The 26,032-nt window shown below is 39.0% G+C and overlaps 4 protein-coding genes across 4 annotated transcripts; all 4 read right to left on the minus strand.

Annotated features, from left to right (window-relative positions):
* Window positions 1–1,348: 1,348 nt before the first annotated feature.
* Window positions 1,349–2,601, minus strand: LOC138897802 (uncharacterized). The gene is made up of 3 exons (XM_070183817.1): window positions 2,422–2,601; window positions 2,066–2,377; window positions 1,349–1,507 (listed from the first exon to the last, which is right to left on the minus strand). Exons 1-3 carry the CDS (start codon window positions 2,599–2,601, stop codon window positions 1,349–1,351), a joined length of 651 nt encoding a protein of 216 aa, XP_070039918.1.
* Window positions 2,602–7,609: 5,008 nt separating this feature from the next.
* LOC138897803 (uncharacterized) lies at window positions 7,610–7,993 on the minus strand. Its single transcript, XM_070183818.1, has one exon. The coding sequence runs from the start codon at window positions 7,991–7,993 to the stop codon at window positions 7,610–7,612; it is 384 nt and encodes a 127-aa protein (XP_070039919.1).
* A 6,359-nt stretch (window positions 7,994–14,352) lies between these two features.
* Window positions 14,353–14,817, minus strand: LOC138897804 (uncharacterized). The gene has a single exon (XM_070183819.1). The coding sequence runs from the start codon at window positions 14,815–14,817 to the stop codon at window positions 14,353–14,355; it is 465 nt and encodes a 154-aa protein (XP_070039920.1).
* Window positions 14,818–14,891: 74 nt separating this feature from the next.
* LOC138897805 (uncharacterized) lies at window positions 14,892–24,070 on the minus strand. The gene is made up of 8 exons (XM_070183820.1): window positions 23,914–24,070; window positions 23,630–23,793; window positions 22,190–22,836; window positions 21,796–22,063; window positions 21,303–21,427; window positions 20,863–21,145; window positions 15,084–15,153; window positions 14,892–14,965 (listed from the first exon to the last, which is right to left on the minus strand). Exons 1-8 carry the CDS (start codon window positions 24,068–24,070, stop codon window positions 14,892–14,894), a joined length of 1,788 nt encoding a protein of 595 aa, XP_070039921.1.
* Between the last annotated feature and the right edge of the window lie 1,962 nt (window positions 24,071–26,032).

Below are 26,032 nucleotides of genomic sequence, written 5' to 3' on the forward strand. Positions count from 1 at the left end.
GAAATCTTAAATGTTGAACTTGAGAGCATGCCTACTCTTTTATATTGGAAAGTACTGTATTTGGACTTAGCTGAGAAGCTCGTCACTACTTTCAGTTCTTTATTTATTATTATTACTTACTGAGTTAGTTGTACTCATACTATACCCTATACTTCGTGTGCAGATCCAGGTGATCCCGGATACAGTGGGTGTTGATTCTTTCACACAGTCAATTTTTTGGAGATTCAGAGGTAGCCGCCATATTTTGCAGACCTTGTCCCTCCTTCCCTATCCTTTTGTTTATTGTATTTGGTCTCAGATTATTACAGACCACATTTTCCAGACTTGTAATGTATAGATGCTCATGTACTCAATGACACCAGATTTTGGGAATGTGTGTATCGGTATTTGCAAGACTTGTGGATTGTGTTTAAATATTATATTTTCAAACTTAAAAGAAATTGTGGCTTATTGAGGTTGTTGGCTTGCCTAGTATCGAGATAGGCGTCAGCACGACAGATTAGGATTTTGGGTCGTGACATAGAGCTAGTAGAATAATGATTAGCTAGAAGTCTAATGCTTTACTCTTCTTTGGTAGAAGACTTCTAGTTATCTTCAACTTATAACTCTTTCCTTATCTTGGATAGAGTTCTCTTCAAGTAGTGAGTCCTGCTCCTTATTAAATACGCAATCTTTTCATTCAGGGATTATGATTAATAACAACTTATACTTATCCCTTCAATATGCATGCCTTTTGCTTGATTCTGATCGTAACATGTGTGCAGTGTCCATGGACCTGGTTCATGCATGTGTTTCTTTCTCAATCATCAAAACCTATACCGCTTAGGTCAATAATTTTCCCCTTTTTGGTAATGACAAACTATGTGCTTTTCAAAAGCATGGAACATGTTTCAACTCAGCTCAACATCATACACAATGTCATAACACTTTTCATTTTGAAGTCACAAAACATCAAGGACTAGGTTCATCAGGTTATAAATATCACAGTCCAAATCAAAAGCATACTTTATCTTCCCCTTTTTGGCATCATCGAAAAGTTATATAATTAATTCAAGTAACCAGATTTCAACAAATATTACTCATGGCCACTGGGCTACTTCAGATGCAATCTTGGATTCAATATTCTCTTTTTCAATCTAAGGATATTAGCTATATAAGAAATATCAACGTCAAACAATTTGAGCAAAAGCATTGAATTTCATTTATTGATAAGATCCTACCACAAAGCATAAGAGAAATTAAAAACATAGAACCATGAGCAAAAAATAGCAAATTCCCACTTGGATCATAGAAATGGACTGGTTACAACTGGGCTAGGAAGGGTTTAGGACTGGAAAAGACCAGGTTCTTAGCTCTTGGCTTGAAACAGTTTTAACATATCTTGAAGAATACCATCATTCTTTTCTTTCTCCTTTGCAAGCTCAGACTTGAGAGAGTCCCTCTCACCTTCTACTTCAACCAATTGTTTCTTTAGCCTTTCAATCTCAACATCCTTAGCCCCGCTCTCCTACTTCAATGCTCTGACATTGTTGTTATTAGGTACCCTCTTGGATGAACCAGGTTCTTTGGGCGTAGTTTGGACCTGGTAGTCACAATCAGTCAATGTTCTGACCCCAAAGTAATCTTTAACATTACATACATCCCATAGGGGATGGCATGAGTCTTGATACCGCAAACAACCCTATGAAGGAGCTGGATTATGAAACCTGGTCAGTTAATCTGCTTCCCACTATCTAGGAACTCCATAAGGACCAGGTCCATAAAGGTAGCCGCATGGCTTCTTTCCTACCTGGGCAGAACCACTTTATTCACAAACTCAAAGAGCACTTTTCTGAAAGGGCTTCATCTCACTTTTGTATACAGCTCTGGGTTCTTGCTCCAAGTCACTATCAGCAAAGTTCTTGGTGATAATCAGTGAGGTGGGAAGATCATTTAGACTAGGCTATTTCAGCTTTGTGTAGTCATTATACCCCTCAGCAGGTATACCTAAAATCTCCCCAAGATCTTTATCATCAAAGATTATTTTCACTCATTTCTCCTCACTGGTGACCCTTCTATTTTAAACCTCACAGTTGGCACAAAATTCCACAATTTCAGCTTTGGCCAACCTTTTTTCCAACTGAAGGACCATGTCTTTCCATCCTTGTAACTCCAATTTTTCTAGCAGCAAGACCATTCCTTCTTCCTCTACATCTAGAAGAAGCCTAACCTTCATAATAGTTCTTTTCTGGAACTTCACCAGCTTATCTTGCTCATTACCAGTCTCTTCTTCACTTTCTTGCTCCAACACTTGAATTTTTTTTGCTTTTGTAGCAGACCTGGTTCTTTTTGACAAAACAAAGTCTTCTACCGCAGAAGCCTTTTCTTGAGACTTCTTCTGAGAAGTCTTTCTTTTCTTAGCACTAGAGTGGTTACCTATACCTCCTCTATCTCATCCTCATCCTGAAGGTCCAGGTCCATCTCGTTTATTTGAATTGCCTTACTCGTTTCTCCAACTTTCTTCTTCTTCTTGGCAACAACCCTCTTGGCACTTTCAGCTAAGGCTTTTTTCATGTTGGCCTCACTCTGCTTTTTCTGGCTCCTTGTAGTTCTTTCTCTCATGGGAGGAGTCTCTAAAGGGATAGAAGAGGCAGCCTTTCTCTACTTGTCACCCATCTTCTTTTCAGGGGTTTAGCACCAGAACTCTTTTTCTTTTTGGGGTTGTAGCTAGCAGATACTTTCTGTAGCAAGTCATGAAGTGGTTCTTTCCTAGAAGGTACATGTTCTTAGAACTGTTTCCTCAACCTGACCAACCCTTCAACCGCAGTAGTGTCACCAGATCCACTACCTCCTTCCTAAGTCTCCCTTTTAATAATTCCTTCCTCATCAACTTTGTCTTCACTCCATACCATCATTGCCCCAATTTCTTCATCCAACCTAACAGAAGTGGGTGAAGTATATCCAGCCAATCTTTCTTCTTCCCCTCCCCTTACATTTGCTTTAATCCCTCACTCTCTTTTTCTATTTCTTTTTTATTTTTACCACAAATATTTTCAATACCAACAGTTTCTACACCAGTAATAGAACCAACCAACACAAACCTGTTTTCAAGATATTTTATATTTTTTGACCCAACAGTAGAGGATTTAAACCCAGAAGTTACATGTTCAGTTTAAGAAGAAACTGGTTCTTCCCCCTCAGTCGTAGACTGGAAAGAATCATTAGAGTTTTATGGTTCTTCTGCTTGACTAGCCTTCAATATTTCATTCAACTTCTTGTCTTGTTCTCTGCTTGCTACTCTTTTGCATGCCATCATTTTCATATGTTTTTTTATTGAGGGTTTGAGTGGTTGAAGGTGTGGGTGAAAGTTCTTTGGGTGGTGAAGAACGATTCCCAGAATTCTTGGGGTTTTCAGTTGTGTTTGCCATCTAATTAGTTTAGAGAGTTGAAAGAATCTGAGAGAAATTTAGGGGTTTGGTGTTTTGATCTTTCAAAGGTTTGGAGAGAAGAAGAAGAGAAAGTTGAATCAATTTAAAGAGGGAAGAGTGTATAATGGCATCTTTTGGAGGTTAGAAATCTTTTCGCCTTGGGAGTATCAGTTTGAAGAGATGTTGGACTCTTCCCCAAATATTTCGGCAATTATGGCGCATGGGTCATGTAGTGAAACTGGTTCATTTATAACTGATTTATTTAAAAAGAGTTTTAGGATAAACTTGGACTCTTTTTCAGATCATAGTTCATATGCAATTATTTCAACTTATGCGGATTGTAGAATACATACCTTATAAGCTCGATGAACCAGGTTCTTCACTGAAAGTTCTCTTTTTTAAGACTGAATTTTCCAAGAAAGAAAGGGTAATATCATTAGACATCAATGGGACATTTTGGTACATGGCACAAGAGTATAATAATAAAAGTATGAGACTGAGCAATATCAAATCTAATTATTTACAAAATTCACAAATTTCTAACCAATCATTGAGTTAGAATCAGTATCTTTTAGGTGATCTTAATTATCCCTAATTCTAACATGTTCCTTTCAAAGTGATCCCTACTCAAAGCTTTTGTGAAGATGTTAGCAATTTTTTTATTAGTAGTATAGAATTCCACAGTGATCAAACCCTTCTCAAAAGTATCCCTTAGAAAATGATGCCTAACATCTATGTTCTTAGTTCTTTTATGATGGACCGAGTTATTGGTCATACTGATTGCACTTGTATTGTCATAAGAGATAGGGATACAACCTACATCAATTCTGAAATCCATTAATTGCTGCTGGATCCACAACAATTAAGCACAACATGAGGCAACAGCACTATACTCAGCTTCAGCCGTAGATAATGCCATAGAATTTTGCTTTTTGGTAGCCCAAAATACAAGACATGAGCCAAGAAAATATGTCATACCTGAAGTACTCTTTCTATCCACAAGAAAACCTGTATAATCAGCATCAGTATATCCTACTAAATTAAAATTACTACCTTTTGGATACCATATGCAAAGATCAATTGTGCCTTTTAAGTATCTCAAGATCCTCTTGACAGCCTTCAAGTGAGACTCCTTTGGACTTTCCTGAAACCTAGAACAAAGGCCTACACTGAAAACAATGCCAGGTCTACTAGTAGTGAGATATATAACAAAGAGCCAATCATTCCCCTATATATTTTCTGATCAACAGATGAACCATGTCCATCCAAATCCAATTTTATGGTTGTTGCTATAGGAGTGTCAATTTCTTTTAAATCTTCCATCCTAAACCTTTTGAGCAACTCTTTGACATACTTTTATTGATGGATCATAGTTTTATTTTAATTTTATTTAATTTGTAAGTCTAAAAAGAAATTATGCTCACCCATCATACTTACTTAAAATTCACTCCTCATTAGCTTAGCAAATTCTTTACTTAACCTATCAGTTGTTGCCCCAAAAATTATATCATCAACATATATCTGAACAACCAAGAGATCTTTACCTTTTTCTTTAAATAATAAAGTATTATCAATTTTATATCTCTTGTAGCCATCCTCAATCAAAAATTTGGATAATCTTTCATACCATGCTCTTGGAGCATGGTTAAGCTCATAAAGTGCCTTATCAAGCTTGTACACATGCTTAGGACATTCTTTGCTTTCAAATCTAGGAGGTTGCTTGACAAACACTTTTTTCCTTTAGATAACTATTGAGGAAGGCACTCTTGATATCCATATGATAGAGAGTGAATTTCATGTAAGCAGCAAAGGCTATAAGGAGTCTAATTGCTTCCAATCTTACAACTGGAGCAAAAGTCTCACTACAAAACAAAACTGGAATTAGCTACGAACGTCATCGCTAATCTGTTGCTAAAACGCTCGTAGCTAGCAGAATTTTTTGATAATCCATTGCTAATCTGTCGCTAAATAAGATTAGCGACAGATTTTTCTGTTTAGCTACAAAATTTGTCTGTCGCTAAAACCTGATTTTTTTAGTAGTGTCTCGTCATAGTCTATACCCTCCTCTTGACCATATCCTTGAACTACCGATATTGCCTTGTTCCTTGTAACTGTTCCTTTTTCATCAAGTTTGTCTTTGAAGACCCATTTAGTGCTAATCATTGTTCTGTCGTTGGTTCTTGGTACTAGAAGCCAAAATTGATTTCTAGCAAACTTGGTAAGTTTATCTTGCATTGCATTCACCCTATTTGCATCCTGCAAAGCCTCAGAAATATGTTTAGGTTCAATAAGAGACAAGAAAGCATCAAACCCACAAAGATTCTTTTTTAAAAATTGGGTTTTAATTCCAAAGGTTAGATCAGTAATTAAGTTCCCAGGGGAATGCGAACTTTGATAATTGTAAGGTTTCACAACCAACTTGTTTTCTCTAGATGTTCCGGGATTGTTTTATTGCTGATCAATAGGTTCATGGACAGGTTCCATCGAGGTTTGAGGCTCAGTTCCTCTCTGGTTAGTTCCCCCTGTCAGGTTGCACTGGGTAGAAGGACCTGATCCATCACATGTTCCTTCTTGTGATGCAGCTCAGGCTAGACTGTGGTTTCATATTTGAGTTTTTTATCATCCCAATCTCTTCATCATCTTGTTCTTGCCTCTCAAAAAGAATCTTAGTTTCATCAAAAATAGCATGTACACTTTCTTCTACACACATAGTTCTTTTATTGTATATCTTATATGCTTTACTATGTGAAGAATATCCCAAGAATACTTCCACATCACATTTTGGATCAAACTTTCCTAGGGAGTCTTTTCCATTATTGTGAACAAAGAACTTGCATCCAAATGCCCTAAGATGGGATATATTTGGCTTTCTCCCTTTAAGTTACTCATCGGGAGTTTTCTAAACAAGAGATCTAGTCATGCACCTATTTATGATGTAGCATGCAATGTTCACAACTTCTGCCTAGAAGCTATAAGGCAACTTACTATCAAGTAACATGGTCCTAGCCATTTCCTCCAAAGTCCTATTCTTTCTTCAACTGCTCCATTTTGTTATGGAGTTATAGAAGCGGAAACATTATGATATATGCCATGCTCATCACGAAATTCAGAAAACTTAGCATTCTCAAACTCAGTACCATGATCAGACCTAATTGATGCAAGCTGATTACCTAGTTGTTTTTGAGTTTTTCTAACAAATGAAGCTAACATGTCAAATGCTTCATCTTTAGATGTTAAAAACAGTATCCAAGTAAATCTAGAGTAATCATCAACAAGCACCACAACATATCTCTTACCATCTCTGCCCATTGTCCTCATTGATACACACATATTCATATGGACCAGTTCCATCGGCCTGTTAGTACTCACCATTTTGTTACTTTTGAAAGAAGATCTTACATGCTTCCCTTTTGCACAAGCCTCGCAAACTTTATCTTCCTTGAGCTTAATATTAGGCAACCCTATCACCAAGTCCTTAGAGACTAGTTTGTTGAGTTTACTTAGAATGTCCAAGTCTTTTATGCCAAACGAGGGGATCAGTAGGGGTGGGCAAATCCAAAATCCAAATCGAAATCTGAATTTTTTGGATTTTTGGTTTGGACTTTCAGATTACGGATTGGATTTTGGATTTAATTTTTAAAATTTTTGGATTTCGGATTGGATATTGGATTTGGTATTTTGGAATTTTGGATATCAAAAAATCCAAAATTTGTATACTTTATATTTAGTCCATTATCCATATGCCAATAGTAATACGTTTAATACCTAACCATTATATATTATTTCATATATTCAATATTAATTACTAAGTTACTGTCAGAATGCTTTCTATTTGGACATGATTTTACTATTGCTACATCTTATCGTTGTATTAATGTCTTTGTTGTATTTTTTGATAAATATTTCATTACTTGAATACTTTATTTGGATGATTGCGGCAAGAATGAGGAACTTTTCAGGCAATTTAACATGAGTACTTCATTTGGATATTCTTTTATTGTTAAAAGTAGAAACATCTCAACTTATATGCTCAAAATCAAAAATCCATAATATCTAAAGCGATTAATCTGAAATGAACTTAAAAAATTCGATCTAATCTGAACTTATTTGGATTGGATTTGGATTGTCATTTCTTCAATCCAAAAACTGAAAATTCAAACCAAAATTATCATATCTAATCCGAACTACCCGAATGCCTACCCCTAGGGATCACTGTCCTTGACACTCAAGAAAATGAGTTCATTATCTGAAAGTGTGGACAGATCCACTACATATATATTGTTCATTCTTTTTCCCTGCAAAGCTATATTGTCAATGGTAAGATTAATCACAAAATATTTTATAGAGGTGGAAGCTACCAAGATTTCTCTATCATACAGTTGTGAGATACTTATCAAGATGTATTTTAGTCCATCTATCAGGTAGACATTTTTAATTGAGTGAGAATCAGATTTTCCTACCTTACCAACTTCAATGATCTCATATTTCTTTCCGTTTCCAAAGGAGATATTACCTCTTTGAAAGGCTGCAAGTGAAAGGAACTGGTTCTTATTCCATGTCATGTGCTTTGAGCAACCACTATCCATGTATCATATTTGGCTTCTCTCCTTCACTTGGACCTAGAAAAGAATATCAAGTATTAGTCTTAGGAACCCAAACTAGTTTTGATCTCTTTCTATAAGCAAAAGGATAAATCAGATTCTTATTTGCCTAACTTGGCAGCTTATTCTTCTCTAGAACAATTTTTTTGTTTGTTAGACTTACTTTTTCTTTTGCTACATATTCACTCTTATAGTGTTCAGTGTTACCATAGTGAGTGCAAATCTTATTCCCAAGAAGTGTGAGTTACTTCCTTTTGGGATCCCATTTAGAGGAAGAGTTCCCAAAGCCAAGTCCCTTTCTGTTGCTACTATGATGTTCTTGTAGCCATTAAATTGCATCAGATGACTTGTTCTATTTACATATTCGATCAAGCTCATGTTTAACCTTTGCCAAATCCTTTTTCAAAAATCTTACTTGTTTATCCTTTTTGTATAGCTCATCTTTTACCTTTCTTAATTCTTCTTCTAGTATGAGTTATGTGACAGTAGTTATTTCTTTACTTGTTCCTAACTTCTATTTAAGATTTTCAGATATAAGTTCTAAGATAGTTATATCAAGTGCATGAACTTGGTTCTTCAAAATAGTATTTTCTTTTTCAGTTTCACAAGCCTTAATTTCTAGGTTTTTGCACTCTGCTTTTAAAATAACACACTCCTTTGATAGTTGTTCCTTTTTCAGTACTTACATCTTCAGACTAATCAATTAACTCCAACAGTAATTAAGATAATCTCTCTTTAGAAAGGAATTTGATCTTATCTTTTAATTGAAGAAAACTTACCTCAGGTTTTTCTTCAGATTCTTCAATATCCATAAGAGCTCGTTCATTATCATCGTCATCCTCATCAGAACCCTCATCTGAGTTATCTTTCTGTAATGACTCGACCGGTCATTTTGAGCATTTGCACTTCGCTCGGTAGTTTGAGGACATGAGTAACTTCGTATGATGTATTATGATTGGTGTTTATCATCGGTTTTGGTTTTTAGGTGATCCGGGGTTTGATTTTGAAGAATGAATTTCATCGCTAAAGCCTTAAGTTGGAAGAGTTGACCAAGTTTGACTTTTGTGAATTTGACCTCGGAACGGAGTTTTGATAATTCTGTTGGTTATGTGCAAATGGGTTTCGAAGAGTTCTCAATGGTTTTCACCATGGTTGAGATGGATATTTCCTACCGACGTGAGGAGCATGTTGCATATTATGGTTTTCTTCGGGATGGGATCAAATGGAAGGTTTTTGACTGACCGGGTATGTATTCTGCTGGTGACTCAGAGTTGATTATCAGATTTTTGTACTTTTCATATGATGGTATGATAGATGCAGTGTGTTGTGTGGGGTTGAGATTTGTATATGCAAGGTCACTATTCATATTTGGAGGGAAGGTCATGAATTTTGGACAGCATGGATAGTTTCAGATATTTAGATGAATATTATAACTACTTGGTAATTCCTGAGGATGGTGTGCATTTCAGAAGGTACACTGTGTTCAGACTTACGGATACTTCATTGTTATTGAGGTACTCGCCTTGTTGATCGGCTACTAATATTCAGATTTTGCTATGTGGCACGGAAGAATTATGGAAGTATTCTTCGTAGAATGATCGTGTATGACAGATGGGTCTGACATTCGGGAAGTGGAGTTAGGATTAGATATGGTGATTCATGTGTTCTATGGACTTGGAGACCATGAATTCTCAAAAACAGATTGTTTTGTGGTTGTGAAATTTGAAGATGTGGTCGAAGATAGCCAGATGATAGTATGTGTTATGGTTCAGTCATTGTGTACTTTCGGAGGGTTATTTATCTATTTGTGGGTGACCAGAGTGGATTTTGGGTCCATTGGCATGCCCAATGAGGATGTGTATTCTACACCGGGTCGGATTGATTGACTTTGTACTGATGTTGCTGAGGGATGTGCCATTTGTCTAGAGTTGAGCTTATTCGTGTTCGGAGATGTTCTATGAGTTATTTTTCTATGCTACGAGGGGTTGGGATCCGTTGGTTATAGGCACACATGGTGCGTTCCTATTTGGGCCTTATAGCTAAATTTGATCAAGATGAATATTAGGGTGTTGAATGGTTGATTACGCCTTGGTTATGTTATCTCTGGACTATGGTATATTGTGCTAGTTGCTTCTCCGTGGTTATGGTCATACACTTCGTGTATTTGATGTCGAATTGTGTGTAGTTGTTGATTTTGAGCATGGTGGCTTGCGGTATTTCATACGGACCAGTGTTTGGATGGGGTCACGCATTGCAGCAGAGTTATGTCGGAATATGATCCTTTGTGTTAGATTCGTGTGTTTTGGTTCTACAGTGTATGATGGGTTCTTAGCATTGCGTTGTAGTGGTACTTGTTGAGCTTGCGGTGTGGTTCTCTCAGTTGAGTCATTTTCCATGATTGAGTACCTTTGAATTGTTGCATATTGGTGCACGGGTTGCACGGTTTGTGGCTCTATGTAGTATTTGTGTGGCATGTTAGTAGAGTATCTTGTATTTGATGAGATAAATCTTTGGACCGGAAGTGATTGCTATCGAATTTGATTACAGTGTGTTTGGAAGAGTGATATCAGAAGTCATCTTAGGATTTGACTTCGTATCTTATGAGTTTCTGCATGTTTCTTTTATCATCGGCAGTGTACGAAGGTTTGGAAGGAGGTTTTACTTGATATGAGGTTTACTACTAGTATTGGGTTTGTTTTGAGCAACTACTATGACCGGTAATTATTGCTACGAGTATGTGAGTTGTGTGGTATATCATGTGATTACACCTTGGGTTATGGATATGACTTAATACAGCTTGTTCAAACTTATACAGTGTGTAGATACGAGATTCGGGTCTTGTAGGAATTCCGGATGTTGGAAATTAGGTTCCGAGGCTTATGAGCTAAGGTTGAATTAAGGTTCTTCAGTTATGATATGTTGTCAGGCTTACATGGATTAGGGTGACGTGGAATCACCCCGGGTATGTGCATGGTAAGGTTACACGATGATTTGATAGCTTTGGAACGACGCTCAGCACGTTCGAGGACGAACGTATGTTTAAGTGGGGGAGGATGTAACGACCCGACCAGTCGTTTTGAGTATTTGCACTTTGCTCGGTTGTTTGAGGGTATGAATAGCTCTGTATGATGTATTATGGCTGGTGTGTATCGTCGGTTTTGGTTTTCATGTTATCCGAAGTTTGATTTGGAATAATGAATTTCATCGTTGAAGCCTTAAGTTGGAAGAGTTGACCAAGTTTGACTTTTATAAATTTGACCCTTTAATAGAGTTTGGATAGTTCCGTTAGGTCCGGATGGTGATTTTGGACTCGAGCATGTGCCTGGATTTGCATTTGAATATTTCTAGAAGGATTCGACACTAATTAGCGAAAATTAAAAATTTAAAGGTTTGAAAAGTTCATAACTTTGACCGGGAGTTGACTTTGATGATATCGGGCTCGTATTGTGGTTCCAAGAATTGGAATAGCTTCGTTATGTCACTTGGGACTTGTGTGCAAAATTTGGGTTCATTCCGGGTTGATTTGATATGTTTCGGCGCGAGTTTTGGAAGTTGAAAGATTTTAAGTTCATTATGTTTGATTTGAGGTGCAATTTGTCGTTTCAATATTGTTATGCGTGATTTGAGGCCTCGAGTAGGTTCGCCTTGTGTTATTGGACTATTTAGTATATTCGGACAGGGTCCCGAGTGGCTCGGAAGAGCTTCGGACGAAGTTCAGATTGTTTGCATCAATGTTTTGCTAAGACTGCTGGTGGTAGGATCTGGTGTGATCGCACCTGCGGCTGATTTTTTGCAGGTGCGATGGTGGCAGAAGCGATAAAGGAGTCGCAGAAGCGAGGTGAGAGTTGGGTGAGGAAGATCGCCAAAGAGGATATTTTGAGCGCTAGTGCGGATGCACAGGTGCGATGAGTTGGAGCGCAGACACTAAGGTCTCCGCAAAAGCGGAGTTTTATTACCGTAGGTGCGAGGGGGTGCTGAGCCAAGCTGTATTCGCATAAGCGAGGGATTTCGTTGTAGAAGCGAACGTCGTAAAATTGACCTACTGTCCGCAAATGCGAAGAGTGTTGGACAGAATGCTTTAAGTTCGAGGGTTCAATATTTTTACCCATTTTTGGAGCTCGGTTTGGGCGACTTTGAAGAGGAAATTCACCACACTAATTGGGGTAAGCATCCTTAACTCGTTTTTGTCTATATTTCATGAATCTATAGGGTGTCTAAAGTTTCAAAAGGCGAACTTTTGAGTTTTGAACATCGATTCAGAGTCGGATTTGAGTGAAACTAGTATGGTTGAACTCGTAATTGAATGGGTTGTCAGATTTTATAAGTGTTTTCGGGTTCCAAGGTGCGGGCCCAAGTTGGACATTTGGGTTGGTTTTGGGCTTTTGACTAAAGATTCGATCTTTATCGATTGGGTTTATTTTCTTTGGCGTTATTTGATATATTTGAGTTGCTTTTGGCTAGTTTCGGGCCGTTCGGAGGTCGGTACGTGCAGGATGGCATTTTTGGAGCATCGCTTGGCTTGCTCGGTATTGGATTTGTCTTGTTCGAGGTAAGTAACACTTCTAAACTTGGTGTTGAGGGTATAAAACTCTGAATTACGTGTTATGTGATTAATGTTGAAGTGACGTGCATGCTAGGTGACGGGCGCGTGGGCGTGCACTATGTACGTTGTAATTTAGTCGATTCCATGGAACTGTGTAGCTACCATATCTGAACATTTTTACTATACTCTATGTGTTAAAGCACTTGAGCTGTAATGTATGCTAGAAATTATGTTTAGGCTATATGCTGGTACTATTGGGACCCACAGTGGTCGTTCTTTGCTGTTGAGTTATTTGCTTAATTGCAGTTATGTACTCAGTCGCATTCATCATTTCACATCATATCTCAGTCTCTATTATCGTATATTGTCACATCTTGTATCATTGATTAGGGCTGCTTAGCATGAGTGTTGTGAGCCCGAGAGACAAGAGATATTGTTGATTGAGTGAGGCCGAGGGCTTGTTGTGAGTAATATTTATGGGATCGGGTTGCACACCGCAACATGCTTTATTGATTCATGTCGGGATTTGGCTTATTATAGCGCTTGGGCTGGAAGGAGCCCCTCCGGAGTCTGCACAACCACAATGGGCGTAATTGCTAGCAATAATTTGTATTGGGTTGGATCTGCCCTGGTTCATTTGCATTGGGCTGGATCTGCCCTGGTTTATTTTCATTTTGGTTCATTTGTATTAGGCTAGATCTGCCCTGGATTATTTGCATCTTTGGGCTGGATCTGCCTTGGTTTATTTGCATTTGGGCTGGATCTGCCCTGTACAGTACATAGTAACTGAGTGTGTTAAGTATTGAGAATGATGAGTGAGAATACGGGATAATGGGATTGAGTACTCTGAGAGTGTGAGTACATGAATTCATCATTGAGATGCATTTCATTTGACATGCGTACTTGAGATACATGCATAGAGATGCATTTCCTCATCCTACCCAGTTTTGGTAACATTCATGATTTCACTTGTATATTTACATGTAGGCATAGAGACGTATTTTCCTCATGCTCTCTGAAAATGAAACATCTTATTTATTGTTAAAAGGTTTTTGGGAAAAATCACAGTTTACAAACTTATTCATATGTTTTGGTGTTCCGGTGAAAGATTTGGATTTACTGTTATACCTGATAATTTTGCCTATCTTTCCGTAACTGTGACCGAGTTGAGCATCTTACTTTCGAGTCATTTTCATGTCCATTTTATTATTATTGTTATGACTGTTACTGGTTATTGGAGTTGGACTCTGACCTTTTATCCCAGCTCGTCACTACTTTCAACCTAAGGTTAGATTTGTTACTTATTAAGTACATGGGGTCGGTTGTACTCATCACTTCTGCACATTGCATGCAGATGTTGGATGTTGATGTTGCTGCGTATGGAGGGAGCTGGATCAGAAGATGTATCCGCGTTCCAGTTATGGCTATCACTAGTCCTTGATAGCATTAGATTCGAATTATGTTCATTTACATTTCAATCAGATATTGTAATTATTTCAATTCAGTTGTTGTAAAGAAATCTAAATCTTAGACGCTCATGATTTGTACTACCAGTCCTTGGGAAATTCTTATATAAAAGCAGTTGTATTATTATTTCTTCTCTTAATAAATCTCATTATATTGGATACTTGTTAATTGGCTTACCTAGCGGGTTGGGTTAGGTGCCATCACGACTAGTTGAATTTTGGGTCGTGACACTTCCCAAGCAGCGACCATTGTTTTGGTTGATCATTTGTTGTTGTTTTTCTTGGGATAGACATGTTCCTTTTTTCATGTTCCTTCGATCATCTATTTTCGTTTTCTATTCGATCTCCCACATAGGACAATTCTTGATTATGTGATCAGACTTTCCACATTTGTAGCATCCATCCGTCACTTGCTTTTCTAAAGCTGTGGCTTTGTTGTAGCTTCTACTTCTTGAAGAACCTTTTTCTCTCCTTAGGTACTTCTTAAAATCTTTGGTAATCACTGCCATTTCATCTTCTTCTAAATCAGAACCTTCAGTTATTCTGAGTGCTAGACTCTTTTCCTTCTTAGGTACATCCATCTTCATGGTTTGCCTTCTAAGCTCATAAGCTTTGAGATTTCCAATCAACTCATCCAAGGAAAGTGTAGCAATGTTCTTTGATTCCTGAATGGCAGTGATTTTGCTTTCCCAAGTGACTGTTAAAACCCTAGTTAGGATCTTTTCAACCCTTTCTTTTTCAGATATAATCCTTCCAAAAGACCTCAATTCATTTGTCAAGGTAGTTAACCTTGTGTACATCTCCTGAATGGTTTATCCATCCTTCATGGCAAAATTTTCAAGTTGTGAAAACAACAAAGTTCCTCTGGATCTTTTCACTTGAGTTTTTCCTTCATGGTCCACTTGCAGTATGTCCCATATTTGCTTGGAAGTGGAGCAGCCTTATATTCTGCAGTACTCATCAGGACCAAGTCTACAGACAAGCCACTTATTGGATTTAGCATTTTTCTCCTACTTATTCAAATCCTCAGCAATGCAACCAGCTCTTGTTTTTGGAACATCCTTACCTTCAGCATTCTTCTTGAGTGTTGACAGCGATCCATCATTGATTATATCCAGTAGCTCATAATCTTCTGCCTACAAATAATCTCTCATCCTTACCTTCCATCATGAGTAGTACTGGTCATTGAAGAGTGGTGGCCTAGCAGTGAATTGCCCTTTCCAATTTCCAGATGGTGCACTTATCTAGATCTTTTCCTAAGGTGTTAGCCTCTTCAAGGATAACCTGCTTTGATACCAATTGTTGTTTTATATTTTAATACCACACAAGGGGGGGTTATTTGTGTGGTGTTCAATTTTCGTGTGAATTGGAATTTAGAATGACCTGGTTCTTCTATGCATTCCTTAAACTATAATTGCGGAATAAGTAATGTAGAAAGCAAAGAACACAAGTAGTTTTAAGTGAAAAACACTCAGCTCAGAAGGTAAACAAAAATCACGATCTACTTCCTAGTAGGATTTACTCCAAACACTTCTCTACAACTTTGAGCCAACAACATTGTTTACAAACTCTTGCAAGCCTAAGGATTAACTCTAATCCTTGTAGCAACACGCCACAGGCCGTTGCGACTAATTCAAGCTAACTCTAATTTGAAAGATACAACTCGTGTACCTATTACAATTTTTTTCTAAAGAAAGCTGAAAGGTACAACTCAAAAGCTCCTACTACAATTGAACTAGAATTAAAGATAGACACATGGAACTGGTTATTCAATCTGGTTCATGTACCTTCAAGTTTGCACCTTTATAACTCACAAAAATTGCTCACAAAAATGCCTTGCTATTTTGCTCGCAGTTCTTGCTTAAATTCACTATATGTGTGATACCTATAAAAGAGAACAACATTAACATTTATTGAGTTAGTAAAATAAAGATTAACTAGAAGTCCGATGCTTTACTCTTCCTTGGTAGAAGAGTTCTAGTTATCTTCAACTTCTAACTCTTTTTTTATCTGGGATAGAGTTCTCTTCAAGTAAGTAGTTCTTCTCCTTATCAAATATGCAATCTTTTTATTAAGGGATTATCAGAAATAACCACTTATACTTATCCCTTGCACGTGTATGCCTTTTGCTTGATTTTGATCATAACATATGTACAGTGTCCATGGACCTGCTTCATGCATGTGTTCCTTTGTCAATCATCAAAATCTATACCGCTCAGGTCAATACAAAATTCATTGAAATAGAAGCAACGATAGTGCTTCACCATGCTTCAAATTTCACAAAACTACTAGAAGAACGATAGGCAAATGCAATAAAGGTAAAGGCCATTAGTATCTTGCTATAAATTGTGGACAACTTCTTGATTGTACAACACCTTGCAAGTTGGTCTTATAAATCTTGAGAAAAGTCACAAGTAATTTCTTGGATTTTAGGTCATGTATAAATTGATAAAAATTATGGCATACTTCTCTAAGGAAAGGGGCGCGATAAAACATAGTCTCGAATTGTTTTGCAGTTCTAGAGGATCTTGACAAGAAGAGGAAAGATAACAGATTTGGACATTGCTAAATAGGAAGAGATTATTGAGGATGAGTATTTGGATGAGGAGGGTGATGAGTATGTTTGAGTAAGCTTATAAGTTAGTCAAATTAGTTTTTAAATATGTTTTTACATAATGTGTTTAGTAAATAGCAAAAGTTATTATAAACCAAAATTATCTAAAAGTCATAAGTTTCTTACCTCCAATTTATAATATTTCAACTTAGGCACTTTCGTTTTGACCAAGTTTATTCTTAATCTTTTGTCATCCGCTAAATAACTTGAGAAATATATATTTTTAGACACTCCAAAAAATAATAGCTGACAAAATGTATATATATAGTTACATATATATTTTATACACCTTTTGACTAGCGAATGAAATTAATTTCAATCGACCAGCCAATTTCTATTTTGCTTGAATAACTTTCCCAAAATAAAAGACCTAATTCCAACTTAATTTTATTTCCACCATTCGTACTTTTTCATATAAAGATGCTTTTAAATTTATTTTTTTGTAAAAGCTTTAAGAATACTTCAGTCATTTTAGTATAAAAGTGTTTATTATCACCTTTTTAATACAAATACACCAAAATATTTCCAGTTACAATATTTATAGCATGTTTGGCCAAGCTGGAAAAATCAACTTATTTTGAGAAGTACTTTTTTTCAAAAGTGCTTTTCTCAAAAGTACTTTTGATGAGAAGCAATTTGTGTTTGGCTAATTAATTATAAAGCACTACTAAGCAGCAATGTCACGACCCGGAATCCCCACCCTCGGGACCATGATGGCGCCTAACATTCGGGACCGTGATGGCGCCTAACATTTCACTTTCTAGGCAAGCCAACGTTAGAATAGTTTTTAGCCATTATTAACAAAAAAATTAACTGATACCAATTAAACTGTAATAACTGAAATAGAACTGAAATAAAGTAAGAAAAACCAAAATAACCGCAATATCTAGATACAATCCTAGAACTTGTGTCACCAGCGCACGAGCAATTAGAATAATACAGATAATGGTTTGAATGAAAGTAAACTATCTAAAAAGAAATAAACAACTAGGATAAGGTTGAAGGGGACTTTACGGCTGCGAACGACGAGCAGTTGTACCTCAAGTCTCCATCCGATAGTTAATCCGAGCAATCTACTGAACGCCACTGGGACCAACTCCAAAATTTGCACAAGAAGTGCAGAGTGTAGTATGAGTACAACCGACCCCATGTACTCTGTAAGTGCCGATCCTAACCTCGACGAAGTAGTGACGAGGCTATGGCGGGTCACTTACAATAACTTGTACACAGTATAATAATGATAACAAGAAAGAGATACAGAAAGAGTTAGGCAACTAACTTATAAAAATAAACTCAATCCTCGAAATCAGTAACACCAGAAATACCAATCCTTAGAATCTCGTACGAAAGCACTGAATCCAACACAATACAACAAGAAATACAAAACACACAGTACGTTGCGGTGCGCAACCCGATCCCACCGTACAAACACAATTCTCCCTTATTTCACCTGTTGTAGCGTGTAACCCGATCCCACCGTACAAACATAATCCTCCCTTATTTCACCATATCAATTTCAATAATAACATGTCAAATCTGTTGCGGCGCGCAACCCGATCCCACCATATAATCATATTCAATATCATACTTATCCCTTACTTAGCCATATCAAAATCACATATAAAATTCGTTGCGGCGTGCAACCCGATCCCACCATATCAATATCAATCCTTTCTTATTCTAACTATTGCGACGTGCAACCTGATCCATAAGTAAAATCAATAAGTGAATTCAATTTAATAACTCGAATCACATGAATCTCTACGATTAAGGAATATAAAAGCAAAACCATAAAAGAATCTCGTACCAAATCAAGAAATGCTACAATTAATACTGAGCAACAAGACAAGCCAAATATATGATAGTTAAAGCGTATAAGTAAGATAATTAAGGCAAGTAACAGTTAATCATGGAAGCATGGAAGAAACTAACATTTTTAATACGAGAATAATAAATGACAAGTAGCAAGTTAAGACATAAGAAGCAATTGAAGCATGTAACAGTTAATACATGGAATAAAATAATTAATGAAATACGGGAAAGCATGGAAACAAGTAATTGACGATGTACATACATACGTCACCTCGCATATACGCCACTACACATGAAATTTAGATAGCACATAGCTCAAGGGTTCCTATTCCCTCAAATCAAGGTTAGACCCAACACTTACCTTGCTCTGCAAGCAAATCAAAGCTATATCGGGGCCTTTCCTCTAAAATCCACCTCCAAACCAATCGAATCTAACCAAAAATCAACTCAACAACATCAAATAATGCTAGGAAAATCAAATACAAGACATAAAGTTAAGATTTTTATACTTTTCCCCAAAAGTCAACAAAAGTCAATCCTGGGGCCGCTTGCTAAAAACCTGAGATTCGGACCAAAAATCAATTACCCATTCACCCCCGAGCCCGATTATATAATTAGTTTTGAAATCTGACCTCAATGTGAGGTCTAAATCCCAAATTTGCAAAAACCTCAAATTCTTCCCAAATCCCTAATTTTCTACCATGAAAGAACATATATCAAGACTAGAAATTAATGTGTGTTGATGGAAATGGAAAAAAACAAGTCAAAGTACACTAACCTATGAAAGGGTGATGAAATTTCTCCTCCAAATCGCCTCTACGCCGAGATCTAATGAAAAGATGGTGAAAAATGGGTGAAATCCCTATTTTTCGAAGTTTAAATGACTGGGCGTCAGGTGTTCATCACGTTCGCAAGACACCTGACGCGTTCGCGAAGGGCACTGCCTAGTTGGCTTACGCGATCACAAAACACTCTATGCATTCGTGTAGGCTTAGCCCACCTCGCCTTCGCATTCACGAGCCTGGGCTCGCGTTCCTGTAGAGTAAGTTCCATTCCCAGCCCCCCTCCTAACAGTACGTGATCGCGATAGAGTGGCCGCATTCGCGAAGGGCAGACCCCCCCCCCACAACTACTCCGTGTTCACGTCTAAAACCTAGCGTTCGCGATGAGAAAATCCACCCCAGTCCTAAACTACTCTTCGCGATCGCGGGAGTATCTTCGTGATCGTGAAGAAGCATTCACCAGAAACCAACAGAAACTAAACCAGCATTTTTCCTAAGTTCAACTCATCCGTAGCCTATCCGAAACTCACCCGAGCCCTCGGGGCACCAAACCAAACATGCATTTAAGCCCAACAACATTATACGAACTCACTCGCACATCCGAATAACACCTAGAACCACGAATCAAACACCAAAACAAATGATGAAATTTTCAAAGAAACTTAAGAACTTTCAATTTTTCAACTGGACGTCCGAATCAAGTCAAATCAACTCCGTTTTGCACTAAATTTTGTAAACAAGTCATAAATACTGAATTGAACCTATACCAAGTTCCGGAACCAAAATCCAAACTCGGTAGCAACAAAGTCAATGTACAGTCAAACTTATGAATCCTTTAAACCTTTAAATTGCTAGTTTTCAACAAATTGCGTTAATTCAAGTTAGGGAATTTCGAATTCGATTTCGCGCATACGCCCAAGTCCCAAATCACGATAAGGACCCACAGAGACCGTCAAAATACCGATTTGGGTCTATTTATACAAAACGTTGACCGTAGTTAACTCAAATAAGTTTTATGGCACGATTTCACATTTTCATTAATTTTCTCATAAAAACCTTCTGGAAAAAGGACACGGATTTCACACGCAAATCGAGGAGGGCTAAATGGATTAATTCAAGGTCTTGGAATACAAAAATGAAGGGTAAAACTATTAATGACCTATCGGGTCATCATATTTTCCACCTCTAAAACAAGCGTTCGTCCTCGAACGGACATAGAAAGGTACCTAGACTAGCTAAAAGGTGTGGATATCTACTCTGCATGTCCGACTTGGCTTCCCACGTGGCTGCCTGGATCGGCTGACCTCTCCACTGCACTTGAGCTGAAGGATAACTCTTAAACCTCAACTGCAGGACCTGTCGGGCTAGAATATCCACCGGCTCCTCCTCATAAGTCAAATCCTTGTCCAATTGGATTGAGCTAAAATCTAACACAGCGGACGGATCACCGTGATACTTCCATAGCATGGACACATGGAACACTAGATGAACTGTTGATAAACTAAGTGGCAATGCGAATTTGTAGGCCACCTCACCCACTCTCTCAAAAATTCAAAGGGTCTGATATACCTAGGGCTCAACTTGCCCTTCTATCCGAACCTCATCACACCCTTCATGGGTGAAAACTGGAAGAATACCCTCTCTCCAACCATGAATGCAACATCACGAACTCTACGATCGGCATAATTCTGCTGTCTAGACTGAATGGTGTGAAGTCGATCTTGAATAATCTTAACCGTGTCCAAGGCATCCTGAACCAAATTTGTACCCAACAAACGAGCCTCCCCCGGCTCGAACCATCCAACTAGCGAACGATACCGCCTCCCATATAATGCCTCATAGAGAGCCATACGAATGCTCGAGCGGTAGCTGTTATTGTAGGCAAACTCTGAAAGTGGCAGGAACTGATCCCAAGAACCCCTAAAATTCATAACGCAAGTGTGAAATATATCCTCCATTATCTGAATAGTGTGTTCGGACTGCCCGTCCGTCTGGGGATGAAATATTGTACTTAACTCCAGCCGCGTGCCTAACTCACATTGTACATCCCTCCAGAAGTGTGACGTGAACTGCATACCTCGATCTGAAATGATAGACACAAGCACACCGTGAAGAAGGACTATCTCGCGAATGTAGATCACATCTAGCTGCTATGAAGAATAGGTAACTGCCACTAGAATGAAATGTGTTGACTTGTTCAACCTGTCCACAATGACCCATACCGCATCAAACTTCTTCTGAATATATGGGAGTCTAACAACAAAATCAATAGTGATACGCTCCCACTTCCACTCAGGAATCTCTAACCTTTAAAGCAAACCACCAGCCTTTTGATGCTCGTACTTTACTTGCTGACAATTTAGATATCGAGCTACATATACAACTATATCATTCTTCATCCTCCTCCACCAACAATATTTTCGCAAGTCCTGATACATCTTGGCATCACCGAGATAAATAAAATATCGGGAACTATGGGCCTCATCAAGAATCAACTCACAAAGCCCATCCATATTGGGCACACAAATACGGCCCTGCATCCGCAAAACCCCATCATCTCCAACAGTAACCTGCTTGGCACCACTGTGTCGCACTGTGTCCTTAAGGACAAGCAAATGGGGATCATCATACTGACATTCTTTTATGCGCTCATACAAGAAAAACCGAGCGGTTGTGCAAGCTAGAGCACGACTGGGCTCCGAAACATCTAACCTCACGAACTGATTGGCCAAATCCTGAACATCTGCTGCAAGCGATTTCTCACCAACTGGAATGTACGCAAGGCTACCTATACTCACAGCCTTTCTACTCATGGCATCGGCCACCACATTGGCCTTCCTGGGATGGTACAAAATAGTAATATCATAGTCTTTCAACATCTCCAACTACCTCATCTGCCTCAAGTTAAGATCCTTCTGCTTTAAAAATTATTGTAGACTTCGATGATCCATGAATACCTCGCACGACATGCCGTAAAGATAGTTCCTCCAAATCTTCAGCGCATGAACAATGGCTGCCAACTCTAAGTCATGAACAGGGTAATTCTTCTCGTGAACCTTCAACTGTCGTGATGTGTATGCAATCACCCTGCCATCATGCATCAATATTGCACCGGGCCTAAAAGGAGAGGCATCACAATACACCGTGTAGGATCCTGAACCGGTGGGCAACACTAGCGTTGTAGTCAAAACAGTCTTGAGCTTCTGAAAGCTCAGCTCATACTCAACTGACCATCTGAATGGGGCACCCTTCTGGGTCAATTTAGTCAATGGGGCTACAATGGATGAAAACCCATCCACGAACCGGCGATAATAACCCGCCAAACCCAGAAAACTCTGGATCTCTGTAGCTAAAGTAGGTCTAGGCCAGTTCTGAACTACCTCAATCTTCTTAGGATCTACCTCCATGCCCTCTGCCAATACAATATACCCCAACAAGGGAATTGAGTCCAACCAAAACTCACACTTTGAAAACTTGGAATATAACTGGCTATCTCTCAAAGTTTGAAGTACAATCCGAAGATGTTGCTTATGCTCCTCTCGACAATGGGAGTAGATGAATATATTATCAATGAATACAATCACAAAAGAATCCAAGTAGGGCTTGAACACCTGGTTTATCAAATCCATAAATGTTGTCGGGGCATTTGTCAACCCAAATGACATCATTAGGAACTCATAAAGACCATACCGAGTCTGAAAAGCCGTCTAGGGACATCGAATGCCCTAATCTTCAACTGATGGTAGCTAGACCTCAAATAAATCTTTGAAAACACATTGGCACCCTGAAGCTGATCAAATAAGTCATCAATCCTCAGCAACGGATACTTGTTCTTGATAGTGACCTTATTCAACTGTCGATAGTCTATACACATCCTCATCGACCCATCTTTCTTCTTCACGAACAACACGGGCGCACCCTAGGGAAAGACATTAGGTCTATTGAATCCCTTATCTAGAAAATCTTGCAACTGCTCCTTCAATTCCTTCAACTCTAGCGGAGCCATACGGTATGGAGGAATAGAAATGGGCTGAGTGCCCGGACCCAAATTGATACAGAAATCAATATCCCTGTCGGGTGGCATCCCCGACAGATCTGCAGGAAACACCTCTGCAAACTCACGAAAAATTGGTACTGAATCTATGGAAGGAACTTACGCACTAGAATCACGGACATAGGCCAAATAATCTAGACATCCCTCTCAACCATACATCGAGCCTTCACATAAGAAATAACTCTGCTGGTATAGTGGCCAAGAGTCCCTCTCTACTCTAATCGAGGCAACCCCGGCATGGATAAGGTCACCGACTTGGCGTGACAGTTCAATATAGCATGATAAAGTGACAACCAATACATACCCAAGATAACATCAAAATCTACCATATCAAGAAGTAGAAGATCTACTCTAGTCTCAAGCCTCCCAATAGTAATCACACACGAGCGATAGACGCGATCAACAACAATAGAATCTCCCATAGCCATGGATACATACATAGGAGCACTCAAAGAATCACGAGGCACAACCAGATATGAAGCAAAGCAGGATGACACGTAGGAATAAGTAGATCCTGGATCAAATAGAACTAAAGCATATCTATACAAACCTGGAACAATCACTGTGATAACGTCGTCAGATGACTCGGCCTTAGGCCTAGTTTGGAAAGCATAACATCAGGGTTGGGGCCCACCTCTCTGAACCACATCTCTGGGACGGCCTCTAGCTGGATGGCTTCCACCTCTAATGGCCTGACCTCCACCTCTAACGGCTTGACCTCCATATCTGGATTCCTGACCCCTGCCTCTAGCTAGCTGAGCGGGCAGTGGAGCAACTGGTGCCGGAACCATGGCATGGGAACTCTGTTGTGGCATGCCGCCCAAAGTCTCGGACAGAACCTTCTGATGTGACCAATGCCACCACACTCAAAATACACATCCTGTTGTTGTGGCTGCTGAAGCTAAAGCTGACCCGAACGGGCCGAATAACTATGGTGATAGCTCTGAATCAGAGGTGCACTAATAGGAGATGATGGTGCACTATAGGCTGGCTACCCAAAATGAGGCACATAAGAACCACGGTTCCCTGAAGCACTATGAGATGCCTGAAGCACTGAATGAAATGGACTGGGATGATGGCCTCTACCAACCTGCCTCCAGATGTGGTACCACTAAAACTGCCAGAATAATAAGGCCTCTTATCTGACACCGGCCCCCTCTCCTGAACACGAATCAACTTGATCCGTCTAGCAATATCTACGGCCATCTAGAAAGAAATATCACTCCCGAACTCCTTGGCAATCTGAAGCCTGAGAGTGAAAGTGAGCTCATCAATAAATCTCATCACTCTCTCCCTCTCAGAAGAAAGCAAGATAGTGGCATTGTGAGCTAGGTCCACAAATCAAGTCTCGTATTGGGTGATAGTCATACCCCCTTGCTGAAGAATCTCAAACTTCATACGGTACTCCTCTCTCAGAGCGACAGGAATGAACTTCTCTAGAAATAGTTATGAGAACTGATCTCAGGTAAGTGCAGGTGAACCAGCTAGTCTAGTCAACATACAATCTCTCCACCATCTTTGGGCGGAACCATTCATTTGAAATGCTACAAAATCGACCCCATTGGTCTCAACTATACCTATGTTGCGCAATACCTCGTGGCAACGGTCCAGGAAATCTTGTGGGTCCTCAGACGATGCACCATTGAAATGAACAGGAAAGAACTTGGTAAACTTATCCAACCTCAACATTGCCTCAGAAGACAAAGCGTGCCTATCACCCGCCCGTGCCGCAACAACCGGCTGAACTACCCCAACTAAAGGTGTTGTTGGAGTCTGATACTGGGGAGCCACCTGCTCCGAGGAATGAGTAGCGGGCATTTGTGCTCCTCCCCCAGCCCGAGAGACAGTTGGTGCCACCGGGAATGTATCAGTTTAGGCCACATGATCCATAAGTCCCACCAAATAGACTAGAGCGTCCTGAATTACTGGAGTGGCTATGAACCCCTCCGGAACATAAGCTGGTCCGACGGGAACAATCTGAGCGGAAACCTCCTCCTTAAAATCCACCTAAGGCTCCACTGCGGGTGCTGCTACTCGAGCTAGGGGTGGGCGTTCGGTCGGTTTGGTTCGATTTCAAGAAATTCGGTTCGGTTATTTGGTTTTCGATTTTGTAAACCGAAACCGAACTGAAATAAGTTCGGTTTTTTAATTTTGGTCAGGTTTATTTCTAATCGATTTTCGGTTTGAACATTATTATATTGTTCTCTCTCTATATAATAATTGGACTGACGAATTTGTTGGTTTTCTTTCAAAATTTTGGTAAATTAGACTGAAACCGACCGAAAATTTGTTGGTTTGCTAATAATTTAGTTTTTTGGTTAACCGAACCAAATAAATTAATAACCGAAAACCGAACCAAAAAACTAAAATTTTAAAATTTTAAACTGAAACCGACCGAAAAAACAAAATAACTGAAACTGAAATAAAAATATTTTCGGTTCGGTTCGGTCGGTTTCTTCGATTCGGACCGAATTATGCCCACCCCTAACTCGAGCTCTAGGCTGAGCTCTGCCTCTACCTCTAGCATGACCTCGGCGTCGACCTCTTCCCCTAGTCGTAGCTGCCACAAGGGGCTCCGGCTCCTGTTCGGCTGTAGATACAGTGTGTGTTCTCACCATCTGTGAGAGAACAAGGATAAAAGGCTTCAATCATCAATGATAGAATAAAAATCGCATGACAGAGTAAGAAATAAGTGACATTCTTCCTAAACTCCATCGCCTCTAGAAAATAAGTATAGACATCTCTGTACCAAT

Source organism: Nicotiana tomentosiformis, chromosome 8, assembly GCF_000390325.3.
Source record: "Nicotiana tomentosiformis chromosome 8, ASM39032v3, whole genome shotgun sequence".
Classification (NCBI taxonomy): domain Eukaryota; kingdom Viridiplantae; phylum Streptophyta; class Magnoliopsida; order Solanales; family Solanaceae; genus Nicotiana; species Nicotiana tomentosiformis.